Raw genomic sequence first — 15,533 nt, 5'->3', positions numbered from 1 at the left:
GATGTGCTATGAGCAGTTCATACTGTGTGGAATTGTTTTGCCCAGTGTCGCCGGTTTAGTTCACCAATACTGCTGCACACCTTCGCTTACGCTAAGGTATCCGCACTAATACATAGAACAGATTTCTGTGCGTACACGTCCCGATAGTATTCAAAGTACCCTAATTAGGTAGTACTCCGCCTACGGTCCGGTGGCCAACATAGCATATCTCGTTCTTCTAATATCTTTGGAAAAACCATACGGAGAAACTTACTGATAAAAAATATTGCTAATTTATTAAGAATCTTTTCAAATAATTCGTAATCCTGTTATAAACGGGATTGCAGGCCCTTAACGAATGAATTTATTCAGTTTCATGATAAACTTTTAGTAAAATACAAATGTATCGTCACGATGTCGGAACACTTGTTCATAAAAAAATTTTCGCATTTCATTTCATTTTCACTATACATTATCAATACAAACGCCGGTTCATAAACACGTGTTCCGATATTATTACGAATTTAATAAAAGTTTATCTGGAAACGGCTTGCCATTTTTAACCGGATTACCAATAATTTGAAGAGATTCTCAATAAATTAGCGATATTAATTTTTCTCCGTGCATGTTCTTCCCATCCGCTCTCCCATCTCCTTCTCTTCCCCACTTAGTTCAACCTCACAACATACCTACCCCGATTGGGGATAGTACAATTCCACTAACTTCGGCCAGTCAGGACTCTTCCCTAAAAACATAGTAGGTGTTGGTAAGTATGCATAGCTCTCACTATACGTTAATATAATTATTTTAAAATCTTTAAATTTCATTGAATTCAAATAGAAAATAATTAAGTCTCCTAAATATGGTCCACAACTAGGGATTTGTCTGATAGTGTTTTTATCCTAATGACTACGACTTAGGATCGGTGTAAACGGAAGTGGCGCCATCTGTTATTTTCAAAAAGAACCCCTGGAGTTTTCAAACCGCGGCAGTATGTTTTTATCTGCCAGTTTATGGTTGTCACCATATTTCTATGGTAGCGCCACCGACTGCAAAATTATCTGTGTCAAGCTGTACCTACATGAATCCTATTCATGCGCGATATCTATGGTATAATGTTATCTATGGAACAATACAAAATTGAAAGTGATGAAAAAACGCACAGGTTTCTTGGTAATAATATTCTTTTCACAGTCAATAACTTGGTTAATTGCTATGGCAATTATCCACTCATGCGTTACGCTGAAGTACCTACGTATGTCATTGTTCGGTAGGGAGTTACAAGTATTCGTATTTGTATTTGTATTCTCCGTACCAGCTGGCTGAATGGAACAGAAATTGCATGTAAAATATCTACAAGGACCGGATTTTAAATTATTAACTACCGAGTTTAAAGTTAACGAATTAATCTGATCTTTTCTCATCCTTCATCTTAGCGAAAGTTTTTTTTCTCACTGAACGGTTGCAGAATATGGCTTCTTGTGTCAATTTTCTACCGGTGAACAAATCAAATGAATGATATCATGGTAAACGTGACTTATTTTTATGTGAATACCGCACAAGAGTCCCAACTTTACTGCTATCAACCGTTTGGAGCAAGTAAGACTATGGCATCCCCAATTGGGGTATGTTGTGAGGCTGAAGATAGTGGGGAAGGAAAGCAGAAGGGGAAGAAGAGGGTGGGAACTTTCCTAACTATTCATATCTGCTCATCAAACACGGCCAAAGTCATTTCAAGATACGTTTCATTTCTGACTGTAGGTCTTACAACAGAGCGAAACTGAGAGTATCTTCCACTATGGAACATTTCAAAAATACTAGGTATATATATTAATTAAAATGAGTAAATTGTTAAATACGACAAATTAATCAAATAAAATTTACTTCCGCATGCTGGTTTGCTAGTCGAGAACCTTACCATGGAGGCCATCGAAGATTAAGCCAAAATAGTTTCTTATGGTTAAACATAGGAGTTTTATTATCTCTTAAAACTAGTTAGTAGATAAAGGGAGAGGAATATAGGATAAAGATAGGAAATGCAATTAGATTAGAAAATTATTAATTATAACTAGACATCGGATTATATGCATTTGCATATTTGCATATGCAAATGCATAGGTATAACTCTCTAATTACGACGTTAATGCATATTTCAGACTTTTTTCCCAAATCGTGCATATTTTGTTTAATAGCGGGAGGTATCATCTACGTATAGGGAGCTAGGTGACTCGGACGCGTATTAAGTGAAACTCGTGCAGATCTGCAGAACAATTTACTCTGGATATCAGCTGACGAAACTACGGATTCATGTGGACGATATATAGCGAATTTGATAGTTGGAAAACTAACAAAGGAGCCCTCTATTCCCCACTTGGTTGCCTGTAAAATCCTAGAAAAAACAAATCATTCAACTGTTGCTCGTTTCATAAATGATTCCATAAGATCTTTGTTTCCCGATTGTTCTGTGGATGAAAAAATCTGCATGTTTGTTTCTGATGCTGCGCCATACACGGTGAAAGCTGGCCAAGCCTTGCAAATTTTTCATCCAAATTTACTACACATTACCTACTTAGCTCACGGGTTTCATCGCCTTCCAGAAGAGATACGGCAAGAGTATGGGAATGTTAATAAATTGATTTCCTCTACAAAAAAAAGTGTTTTTAAAAGCAACGTGTTGCGTGTGCAGTCTTATAAAGAGCAATTGCCAAATCTAGCATTGCCGCCAGAACCCGTAATTACTCGATGGGGTATCTGGCTAAAGGCAGTATTATTCTATGCTGAAAATTTTGAGGCCGTAAAACAAGTAGTTGGGCAATTTGACAGTTTTGAGGCCATTGCAATTCATTCAAGCAAGCTAGCATTTGAAGACGCATCCATTAAACAGAATATCGCCCTCATCTCAACACATTTCCACAAGTTACCAGATACCATAAAAAAATTGGAAACAAAAAACCTTCCTCTAATCAAAGCAATAGAAATACTGGAAACAATGATCGAACTCGCCAACGCCCTTCCTAATTCAATATCAGAAAAGATTCGTAAAAAGTTAGTCTCTATTTTGCTTAAAAACCCGAGTCTTGAAGATATGAAGAACATTAATGCCTACATCAACGGCACTCTGCCTAAACAGATATCTCCAGAAATGGCGCCAAATTTTAAATTTTGTCCAATGACGTCAGTTGACGTAGAGAGGTCGTTTTCGGCGTACAAATTAATACTGGGTGACAAACGTCACAAATTTGAGCTCGAAAATTTGGAAAAATACTTAGTTGAATATTGTCACAAAAACTATGCATAATTTTAAGAATATTTCGCTGTTTTTGTACGGTCTTTAATTAAAATATATAAAAATATAAATTATAATTTTGCATTGTGCATATTTTGGGAAAATCAAGAGTTTTTAGTGCATATTTCGGCTTTTTTTAGTGCATGTTTGCATGCATATTTTGGCACTTTGTTAGTGCATATAATCCGATGTCTAATTATAACTAATGGATGCAATGCTCTCATGAACATGCCAATGGAATAGAGATATCCTTCACTTCAGAATAATTCAATAAAAACGTTTGTTCATTCAACAGTAATGTACACAATAACATGGCATTATTTTTGCTCCGCTCCGGACCTGTGTGTAAATACTGAACAATACCACTCGTTGGGAAATACAAGAAAAATGGCCAACGGAATACACGCTTTCACACGCGCGCACCGTGGAAATCCACGCACAACTGAGGAAAGTTATATCGACATGTCGATTTTCAATCTAATCGTGTACGACGTAGGTACCATCCTTAGCATGGAACACGAAAATTCAAATTCAAATGACCATATATATATAATAAAGATTAGACAATATTTTAACGTTTTAAATTGTTATATTATTTTCTCGTATTTTATATACTGAGCAGCATGGAAGAAAAAAAAGACGAGCGAAGCGAATTCCTGTTTTGACTCTAAATTTGTTTGTGTGTTCAAGGTGGTAGCCTTGTTTGACAGTACCTTTTTAATCCGCCAGAGCGTATGAACGTTGCGACTGTTTCGAGCTGTCAAGTAGGAGTAATCAACATTACGCGAAGCCTACTATTCACAGAACTAATAGTTATTTTCTTATGTCAATGTCGCACCAGCGTCCCAACGGCCCAGAACCAGTGGGTCTGTGGCATCCCCATGGATATGTTGTAAGGGAGCGAGAAGGGAAGAAGGTGGATAACAGACAGGTTGAGGAGTACCGGGCTATTCAGATTTGGTCACCAAACATAGCTAAAGCCAATTCAAGCAACCTTTCCAGGGCAATACTGAGGAATAGCAATTCCCTAAGGGGTAAACAATTTTTATTGATTTATCTTTTCTTATCGAGCAATATTTTTTTTTACTAGGCAAACATTAATGTGGAATTAGGTATAGGCAGATATTACAAAGCTGCAAAAAGTACATACTTAGCCGATCATAATGGAAATGACATTGAAACCTAAAAAACAAATCTAAAACATCCAAACAGAAAAAAAACATAGCAAATTTTATGACCCCATGGCTCACTGTTCGAGAGGTTTTTTTTGATGTGACAAGCATTTGAATTATCTGCTCTGAAAAAAAAATTATTAATACGTTCATCAGAAACAATTAAAATAAACCCCAGGGAAAGATCGATTTTCTATGCCTGCAAGGGCAAAGTCGACCGTAGGTCTGTCCATTGTTTTTACACATTTGCATCAATTATATCGTTAAGTTTCCCACTTTATTTTAGAGATTTGATGGGGCAAATTCAACCACAAGTCTGTCCAATACACCAGAGCCGCGCGTCGCATATATTTGTGCACGGCTGCTTCACTTACGTCATTTGGATTCTGGCTTTATATTACAGTACTGTCTGGTCACAATTTCTAGCAAAACGTCAAAATACGTTTTAACCAGCAAAAATTGATGAAATATAGAATACATTAGATATCCAATTTAATGAAGAAAAAACTAAGGACTGAAAACTAAAAGGAATAACTAAGCTCAGTTAAATGATTCATTCATATCAAGGTGTTTTTAATTGAATAACTGAAAATTTTGCAGAAGGTTATACCCACAGCACCGTGAAATATATTAACAATGATGTACCTCAAATTCTAATGAAACTGAAATTTATTCGCAATAAAGCTTGTGAAATATTTTGACGTTGGTCTTCAAAAAACATAAGCGGAAGAAAATCACAAAGTCAACATCTTATCCAGACAATATAATGCATTGTTAGCCACTTTGTTTCCGGTTGAGATTTCTGTTTTGATATTTTAAACCTCCTACTAAGGTTGTATTATTGTTTTGTTTCGAAACAATTTTTACATCTTATTGTTTTTGTTTTCAAGGATAGATCGCGGAGATGTATCTTAGAGGTTTGTTTCTTTCATGTTTTTTACTTATCAAGGGTGTTCCAGTGTTCAGGTTTCTGGCATATTGACCGTTACATTTCTTAAAGATGCCATTTATGTTTATTTCGGCTTCTCAATAAAATCAAAATAAATGGGATGTTTCTAAACGTATCCGAAAACTGAAAACTGTTTTGAAAGGTGATGAAATACCTCTTCTAATTTTATTAAATAAACACTTAATTTTTTTTTAATTAAACATTTTAAATAAAACATAAAAAAATTTTAAAATAGCTCACCTTACGCTTTTTCGAATAAACACTGAACTAAAATGACTGCTAACGAACAAAATCTAATATTTTACTAAACAAATGTATTATAAACATTACTGCCACCTCATTTTTGTTGTTTCGTATAAAAATAATTATAAAAAATACAAAAATTTTGTAGTTTTTTCTCCAATTGCGGTCGGAACCTTTGGTTTCATAGGGGTGTACATTTTAACTTTTCTGTGGTTTACTTCTATATTTGAATGTAATCCTTCTTCTTTCTAATACCGTTTAGCTATGGTTTAGTTCATATTTCTAACCAGGGGGGTATAACTCCGATCGAAAATTGGAACAGAAATATTGTGACGTCATATGTTTGCCTAACTATATCCACCAATGAAAAACTCTGAAAATCTATGGAATAAACTTTCAAAGTTTTTCATTAGAGTGTATAGTATAATAAGTAGGCTCCGAATGAGAATTTATCTGTCTATATATTGGCATATCTATGGTTTTTTAGGTCCAATTTGTTTCATACAAAAAGCCCGAAGATAACTATGACGGTGTGTGGTTTATTTATGGTGGGTGATTTATTTATGCTATGACGGTAAGGGAAACACAACGATTTCTATGAGACCATATGAGCTCTTCCGAAAAGCTAACAAATTGACCCTACGGGTAGTAGCTGTTTGTTAAAAAAAAATTAGTCTGAGAAGAAATTATAAAAAAAACATTGATTAAAAATGTCGGTTATCCTACTGCAAACTATTTTTATAAATGGTTTTACTTTATAGTATTAATTATAAACCAAGGTTAGTTCTAAACATTAACATCGAAAAACGTGATAAATCGAGGGTCTGAACTTTTTTGCAACTTTGTAACTCAATGCAGGCGGCCAATCGCAATTTTATTTCCACTATCACAACTGTTAGGTGATAACTACATAATTTCATAAAATACATAGCCCCATACATCATTGTTCCTATTCTGTTAGTCACATTATTTCCGCTTAAGATTATTTGCCGATAACTACGAGACTTGTTTTGTTTGTTTCGCACAGATTATCATTCTTATTTTTATTCTAGGATAAACTGCAGCCATGATTCCCAGAGGGTATTTGGTTCTCCTACTGGTCTGCCTGGAGTCACTCCTTACCGGGGGCCAGCTCATATTCCCGGACAACGTGTCAAGAACTCCGAGGAAAAACACCAATAAAATCACGGACATTGACGCCTCTTGCACGAGGGAGTCAATGGACATCACCGTCAGAATGGAGAGGCCATTCAAGGGCGTCATCTTCACAAAGGATTTCTCGAGAGAATGCCGGGCACAAGGTTTGAAATAAGTCTATATTCATTTCCGTGGTTGAATTTCCTTTTTGGCAGCAGTTCCAGAGAGAAGACAACCAGTAGTCCGTCTTAGGCAAAGATATTAGAAGAACGAGATGTGCTATGAGCAGTTCATACTATGTGGAATTGTTTTGCCCAGTGTCGCCGGTTTTGTTAACCAATACTACTGCACACCTTCGCTTACGCTAAGGTATCCGCACTAATACATAGAACAGATTTCTGTGCGTACACGTCCCGATAGTATTCAAAGTACCCTAATTAGGTAGTACTCCGCCTACGGCCCGGCGGCCAACATAGCATATCTCGTTCTTCTAATATCTTTGGTCTTAGGCAAAAATGAGGCAATCCGCTCTAGTGGCTGAACGAGTAGAGGCTGGGCCTGCAATGGACGGGTCGCTGAGAAGCGATGGCAAGGGGAAGAAGATAAAGTACTGTATTTCCCATCCCGTAATAATAAATACCGATTCTCTTTTATATTTATTGTCTACGGCCCGATTCAGCTTTTGACTGTGATCAGCCGGGAACGCAAAGCATAATGTTCATTCTCTTTTCAATGTAACATGATCACAACTGATAAAAAGTTTATACACGTCGAAAATCGGCGTGTAAAACGGCTTTAAATGCTGATCAAAATGGCGCCGATCGTTGATTTATGACGATGATAAATAATGTGACAGGAGATCAATAATTAAATATTATACGTGAACATTCATTATTTTATGCTTGCATTGCATTGCGGCGAATTAAAACAATATTTGTGTTTTTTTTTAGGTAACATGGACAATTCTGTGTCTCTCCACCTGCCGCCCAACGCCTGTGGAGTCAGGGTTAGCTCTCTGACCAGCAACACGACCTTTAACGAGGTGGACGACGCCAACTTCGAGGGTCTCTTCTACGTGGTGACCGTGGTCATACAGATGGACCGCTTCCTGCAACAGTCCTCGGACCAGGAGCGGCCCGTCAAGTGCTGGCTGAAGCCCAAGGCCATGCAGATCAAGAGCTCCATCATCGAGGAGATGGTGGAGAGGAAATTGAAGGAGATCTCCAAGACGCAGCCGAAAGACAAGCAAAACATTAGGTAAGAAAAAAAATCTATATAGTTATTGTTTGTTCTAACGCCTTTTAGAAGGCAATCTAACTAGCACGCGCGGTATAAACATGCGGATATGAAAAAAATAGGTGCATTTTGGAACTACATAACTTGTTAGTCGTACGTTTTGCAAGACTGCAAGATGACAGGACACCAAAAATTATGAACAAATGGATGTCCCAGTGGAAGTGATCTAGTAAAATACCGAAGAAGAGGTGGTGAGACTGTGTAGAAGATTGGAGCAGGGCGTGAAGGATTGAGGACTTGAGGCGAATGGACCGCTGCCAGAAAACATTTGCGGAGAAGGCCTGATTGATTGACAGAAACCTAAGGTTAACTGTCATATTAAGGGTATTGAAGATATGTTTTAGGAAGGGGGGAGTACAGAGTACAGAAGCCGTTTTATTATCATTTCACAGTTGAGCATAGAATGAGTTGTAAAATCTTCATGAAGGGTCAAACCTTAGTCAAATAACAAAAATCTACCACTTGTTGTCACTGGTCACCCCGTCATCGTCACCCCTCACATCGACCCTTGCTGAGGTTGATTGACTAACCCTTGATTTGACTGGGGATTCAACCTTACTCCCCGGGGACTGGAGTCAACAACGCTAACAACGATTGTTAAAGTTGATAGAATGCATTGTCATCGACAACGAGTCCATCTGCTGAGTTTCAGCTGGATCGGATGTCAGGAAGTGGGTTAATTTAACTTCCTCATTTATTTGTTTTTTCATGTTCTCCATAAAACGGTTATACACCAATATATCATGGAGAAGATTACAAATTAAAAAGTTTACAGGGGAAGTTTTACTATTTTGTGACATGTGTTAAAAGATAGTTACTGAATTGTCTGTAGGTGACATTGAAAATGTCGATGGCTAATGCAGAATCGTTAAGCATTTGAGTCGCTCTGTTTATTGGCGCGTTCTGATAGGCAGAAGTCCTCGCTTTCGGAGCATATAAGAGTGCATTCCACATTCAAACATTGTCTCATACATATTATGTTTATTTTAGGTTTATTTATGTTATGTTTATGTTGTATAATCATCTGTATATTTATATTCTGTCATTTGCTGTATTTTTTATAAGAAAAAGATGTAAATTGTGTATGGCCAAGATCAAAAAAACCAATAGTAAAAAATATATATACTTTTCTTTTATTCTGACACAGGTATTTGATCCACTTGATTGTGCCACATCTTCCTCGGGCGTCGCCGACTTCTTTTACTATTCACTTCAGAGTCATCCATTCTCCTTACCTCTATGTTCTCAGATTCCTGAATAAATCTAATACAATATTGTTGTACTTCCTCCCCAGATCTGGAAGGATGGGTAGCGAATGGAAGGACATATCAGAAGAACAACAAGCCTCAATCATGGAGAAAGCCCGCGCCTGGATGGAGATATTACCTTCGAATGGAAACGTAGAAGCGACCACAGTTGAAGTTGGGGAACCAACCATGCTCATCATCAAATCTACACTACCAGGTAATTCAATGTTGTAATCATTATCAGAGGAGGTTTTCTCTAAACTGTATTTATGCAGTCAACTCCCATAAAATACATAAGGAAATAATACAAACTTCTATTATAATTTTACTTAACTTTAAATAGCACGTCAATCAATTTCCATGTTGCTTATCTCGCTGTTAGATGGCCAGAAGCATAAGACGCCAAGACCTGGACATAACTCACCCCAAGAAAACCCTCACCAAACCTAGCTTGCCACTTGGGGTGACCTCTGGCAGAGGTGTTGGTTGTCCAACGAATGGTTCCCAGGGTGGCGGTTCCCACCATTTGTGTAAATTGATGTCAGCTGTTGTCTTTCAAATTCGTTTTTCTAGGTTACTATGTAACTAGCATTAAAGATATTCCTAACACACAAACAGTGCAATTATAATTCATATCATGTTTAGATATTATAGATGTATTTATAAAAATTCATACATTTTTCATCATCCTTTGATTTAAGAAATAATTGTAAAATTTTGGTTTATTTTTGCACTTGTAAATTGAATGTGTACGAAATCTTTAGACTTATTTATCGGTACGTACCTAATCAGTGTTGAATAATTGATGATAGAATATTTAAGAAAGAACGATGTTTGCATAAAACTAAAATCATTTTTATTTTTCTGTTTTCAGCTGGAGTAGGGCTAAGAATAACAGATTGTCTAGCCCACGATGGCCTGGGCGAATCTTCCCAAACTCTCTTAGACGAGAGAGGCTGCCCAGTAGACGAATTAATCTTCCCAAAGATGAGAATGTACAACCATAAGCCCATACCGATAGAACCGGAAAGAAGGAACACCAACAGAAAACTAGGCACAGCCACAAGCGAAGAACTGGTCCAATCCAAAGAGATTGGTACCAATGTCTTCAAATACATCATGTCTTACCAACACGCCAGCACCATATTCTCTGCATTCAAGTTTCCTGACAGGGCCAGGTTACATTTGACATGCGGGTTGGAGTTGTGCAAAGGAAGTTGTCCAAAGGTGGATTGTAAAGATGCAATGATGCCCAAGTCAAAGGATGCTCTGCTACGAAGGGTACGACTTGACAAGGACTCTGATGGAACAGTGATCGACAGGCTTCAAGTCTACAACAGTATAGAAGTCCTGGCACCTAATATTGAATTGGACGATGACGCATCCATTAGAGGTAAGTAATATAGTAAAACTTAAAGCGTCCGCCATTTAAATGTTTTTAATATAGGCATAAGGTGAGGGCAGTAGTAGTTTCTAGAAGTGCACCACTGTATCAGAGGAAGTCCTTTACATTGACTGTAAATAGGGGGATGCTGGATCTTCTAGTCAGTGAGCTGCTTTATGTTCAGGGCCTTTTCCGGTTGCTGTGATGTCGTGTATCCAAGGAGAGAGCAGTAGGTAGTCCAAGGAAGCGCAAGGTCAGAAGTCAAAGGCGGTTGTAGTGGTTCCAGCGGGAGAAGCAGTCCAGAGTGAAGCGGTCAGAGTAGATGTCGGAAGAGAGAGACTTGAGATCGCTTTACGCGCGGTATATATAGGACTAGCGGGGGCGTGCACACATCGGTGTACGCGCGTCTGAACCGCCCCACGTAAACGAGGTGCATTTTTGTGCAGCTTCGTGTGTTTTCATATGACTTTAACAGTCAATATAAAAATTATTTATTCAATAGAACTCTTTACGCCGCTTCATCTCATGAAAACTGTTTTTCCCTAGCATTTTTAATGTTTTTATAATAAATTGTACAATATGAATCAGTGGGTCCTCAGACCGACATTGGTGTGAGGAAATCCTTATAACTACTTAATATTAATGTTTGCATATTTCAATATTACTTTACAACATAGACGCGAGTCCAGCCTTTCAACCTGTATATTTTTATTTAGCATTATTGCGGCGAGACTTACGTAAATATAACATTAATTTGCGCAATTATATATGAACGGAGAAATATTTCTAGGTTTATCGTGCTTTGCGGTGATTGGCTGACCATTGCTGTTCAGTGTTTGGCCTGGCTTCGCCTGGGCAAAGGAGAGGGGATGCGACGTAAATACTGTGTCCACGGCTTGCGGTGTGCCCAGTGCTCTCCAGCCGGGGAGGGGATACCATGTAAATACTGTGTCCGGGCGCGCGTTGTGCTCAGTACTCGCCGGCTGGGGAGGGGATACAATGTAAATACTAGCTTTCTTATCCTCCCATGGTCAGAAAGCTGCTTTGCGGCCTTTGGGTAGCATTGCGTAATGCGTTCGATACAACCACAATACAGATTATAGCACGTACGTTGAAGGTGATGATCATTCAAGTGACATTAAGGCCCAGTTGTTTCACAGAAAACAAATGTAACATTTTCGTCAAACGGCCATTCAGTGTCATTTCGATTTTTTGACATTTTAAAAGTGCCCGTTAAACACCGATTCTAAGTGCGTTTCAACTTTTTATCAAATTAAAATAAGATAACAAGCTTAACAACATGCTAATTCTCCTTATCTGCTGATCACAAATTGTTCAAATGCAAAGAAACAGACTTAGGGTGTGTTGTTACGGAAAATTTAAACAATTCTTCAAATTTCAAAGTTAATTTTCAAGTTATGTGAAAGATTTTTTCATGTGCTGTTATTATTTCAGTTCTGTCAAGCAACTAGCCTATAATGATATAATAACAGAACTTGAATAAGACTTTCACAGAACCCGTAAATTAAATGTTGAAATTTTATGAATTGTTAAAATTCTGGGAAACAACCCATCCTTAGAATCAGCATTTAATGAGAACATTTCAACTGTCCAAAAAAAGAGAATGGCGCTAAATGGCTATTTGATGACTTTATCATTTTCTGCAAAACAACTGGTCCTAAATCATTTTTGGAGATCTTTCGCACATCATATTTTAATGTTCACCGTTAAATAATATTCTTCTTCATCAGACTTACGACGTTCAGCCTTGAACATAGATCTCTCAAATAATAATTATAATATCTTATTAAAATTTTTACCTGCGGCAACTCTCAATCATCTTCAGATCTTCTCTTTCCCTCAATTAACCTATACGTACCTGAAGGTAAAAATCAAACATTACCCAAAGTCGGGTCACTAGGGTCCCCCATGTATCGCGAAGTGATCATGTCTCTTAATGCTCTTTTTGCCCTTTCCAGTAACACTTGGATATTACTACTATTAGGACTATTTTTTATACTTATTTTTTTAACCGGATAATGACCTTCTTTGCCCAGCAGTCGATCAATGGGTAATGCAAAACAGTAAAAGAGATTAAAGTACAAAATCGAGTGTAATTCAAATACATATATTATTATTACAGCTTTTTCCGATGAAATACACTTTTTACGTCCGCACTCGCTGCTTGTTTGTGGCGAGAATTTTTTTTATAGTAATTGGGAATTAAGGTGGGGGGAGGGGCGAATAATTTTGTCAGAATTGGATAGATATTGTTTATCATCTTAAAAAATAGTTACGGGATATTTTTTTTAATGTAGATCAATTATATTATCGACATACTTTGCTAGTATTACCTAAATTATGGAGTACGTGATGTTAAAAACGACTTAGATGTCGCCAAAACTCTCGTTTGGAGGATGTGCATTACCCCCCTCAGGTGTAAGAGGGTTAAATAAATAATATATGTTTAACTAATGCTAATTTTTAATCTATTTCTAGGTTCAAGGCGCACAAACAATTTTGATGACTTTGACAACTTCCTATCAGCAATTCCAGGAGACAAGACAGTCTGCATGTCTCCCAGCAAGATGGCGCTATCATTCTGTGTCTTAGGCCTCGTCTTCCTTTCCGCTTTAGTCGTCGCCTTTATATCTCTCATAAGGGCAAGGAGAAAGTACGGCACAGACAGATGCGGACCCCTCAGCCTCTACGCAGGAAGCAAAAGTCTTTTCTCAGGATCAGGAAGCTCTAATTCTGGATTCAGCGGCAGCAAGATGTTGCTAACAGACAGTCCTTACTTGGACCACCAATCGACCAGTAGCAATTGGCCATATGGCAGAGTTTTGTAGTACAATTTTGAGACTTAATGCGTTTGAAGCATAGATAAATATCAGGGGCGGTCGGTGAGTTTCTGAGCTAGGTAAGCAACTTTGGAAATGGTCAGAGGGATAGTAAAAGGTTCCATATTCCATCTGTCTAGTTTAGGCATTAAAGTCATAGCTGCAGTAAATTTTGAATTAATTAATTCAGGCTATTTTGTAAATCAACTTGACGCAAGCATTACGACCATGTTGTTTTGGTTGTCAGCTGATCACAATGTGTTCAAAAGCGGAAACGTGCCAAGAACCGGTGTTTAATGGGGACCATTAAAATGTCAAAAAAACATTTGATTATAGGTGAAACAATTGACCCTTCCTTATCTTTTACTGCCTTGAAATGGCAATATGACATTAATTTCCAGAATCATAGTATAATATCAATTTTAAATATGCTTGAAACCAGTGCTTTCATGAACATGAACCGACCGTCTCTGATAAATTTTATGAACAAGAGGACAAAATCAAAAAAGGCAATAAACGTTGACAAACAAAATATTTAACACCTTTCTGAGTGAAGACAACCAAAAAAAGTACTAACAAAAAATGTTAAAAATATTGCCTTTTCTTGATTCTTTCTCTTGAAAGTATTCTTAAGTTTTTGATTAATGTATTTATTAATTGTTAAGTTTTATCAAAGATGCCGATTGCAATGTAAAATTGTTTAAAAACATTTTGAACTTTACCCTTCGTCACAGACTATTAGTCTTTAGATTATCAAAATATGTTCTAACACAGTGTTAGACACTGAAGCGATAAGCCGATAGAAGTGCATTGTGGGTGGTTTTCCCGAAGTGAGGTCAATTTTCCATTACTTTGGGTGTTGGGTGAATCGATCAAACCGTTTCATCTACCTGTCTGAGGATTACGAGTCGAGATTGGTCTTATGTAAATGGACAGCATCAGCTTTCTATCAAATTGGTGTTAATCGCACTTCTAGAAATAACCTTTTCAGTGGTTTTAGATTAGAATGGGGATTTTTAGAATTAGATGGGTCTATACAGGTTTCAGATTTTTTTTAAAGTGTAAGTGATTCATTATATTGAATTAAATGATAATGGATATTACAAGTGTCTACAGCTCATCGTAGAAATGGTATTACGAGCTGAAAATAGGGACATTGTTCTAGCAATACCAGATGGAAAAATCAATGTAGATTTCCCTACGCCAGAGCTCACTGAAAGTTTTTAATGGGACACGCAAACATGCTGACACTTTTCAGTTGATTTTTTCTAAAATTGTGTGATATGTATATTGTTTTAATTATCTGTACACAGAAAACCAGATAAATCCAATTAATTTATTTGAAGAATATTATCAGTAACAGGATGTGAGTTTGTCTGTAAACTAATGGTAAGTCGTTTACTAATTGCAAATAAAAGTTCCCCATTTGAAAGTTTTTGCCGCGAGAAACAAACAGACTCTCCATTTTATATTTAAGACTAGCGCAGACCTGTGAAAAATCGCGGGATAGTCTAAATTCTTGAAAAACAGTTCCAATTAAAATAATTTTCTGTTAAAAATATTATATTATAAGTAGATACCTTATTACTTGTCTGAATTCTTCAGTCACAATTTTTGAAAATGACACTTAAATTCAAAGAAAATTTGAGTTGAACCAAAGTTACACAGCCAGACGCAACCGAAATTAGTATTTTTTGTGACTAGCTCATAAGAAATCACGGGATATTATAGTTCTAATTTTGAAAAGGACAATTAAAATAATTTTCAATTGAAAATGACAATTAAAAAGCTAATTTGAGTTCATTGAACCACAACCGAAATTATTATTCTTGATTGTTTATTTTTATTTTGTTCATATTGGTAATATTTTCTATTGTTAATCGGCATCTTTGAAATATATAAAGGTTTATTCCTTATAAAATGTGATAAAAATAAAAGCAACGCTAGGTCAACACCAGCATTGCAGGGAAAAGGTGTCGGGGGGTGATGGGTAGACGGGA

At 36.9% G+C, this 15,533-nt stretch overlaps 1 protein-coding gene across 1 annotated transcript in view; it reads left to right on the top strand.

Annotated features, from left to right (window-relative positions):
- The window catches only part of cyr (cypher), a 152,448-nt gene extending 136,969 nt beyond the window's left edge, over positions 1–15,479 (top strand). Inside the window, exons 3-7 of the mRNA XM_089642287.1 lie at positions 6,682–6,930; positions 7,717–8,023; positions 9,357–9,526; positions 10,184–10,702; positions 13,193–15,479. Of these exons, the coding sequence (XP_089498413.1) occupies positions 6,696–6,930; positions 7,717–8,023; positions 9,357–9,526; positions 10,184–10,702; positions 13,193–13,542 (1,581 nt within the window). The 5' untranslated portion in view covers positions 6,682–6,695 and the 3' untranslated portion in view covers positions 13,543–15,479. The remainder of the gene's footprint in view (positions 1–6,681; positions 6,931–7,716; positions 8,024–9,356; positions 9,527–10,183; positions 10,703–13,192) is intronic.
- Positions 15,480–15,533: the final 54 nt, after the last annotated feature.

Source organism: Hesperophylax consimilis, chromosome 18 (assembly GCF_061612785.1).
Source record: "Hesperophylax consimilis isolate HC1 chromosome 18, BYU_Hcon_1.0, whole genome shotgun sequence".
Taxonomy (NCBI): domain Eukaryota; kingdom Metazoa; phylum Arthropoda; class Insecta; order Trichoptera; family Limnephilidae; genus Hesperophylax; species Hesperophylax consimilis.
Note: the sequence above shows the minus strand (reverse complement) of the source record. Positions and strands in the feature narration are given on the sequence as shown.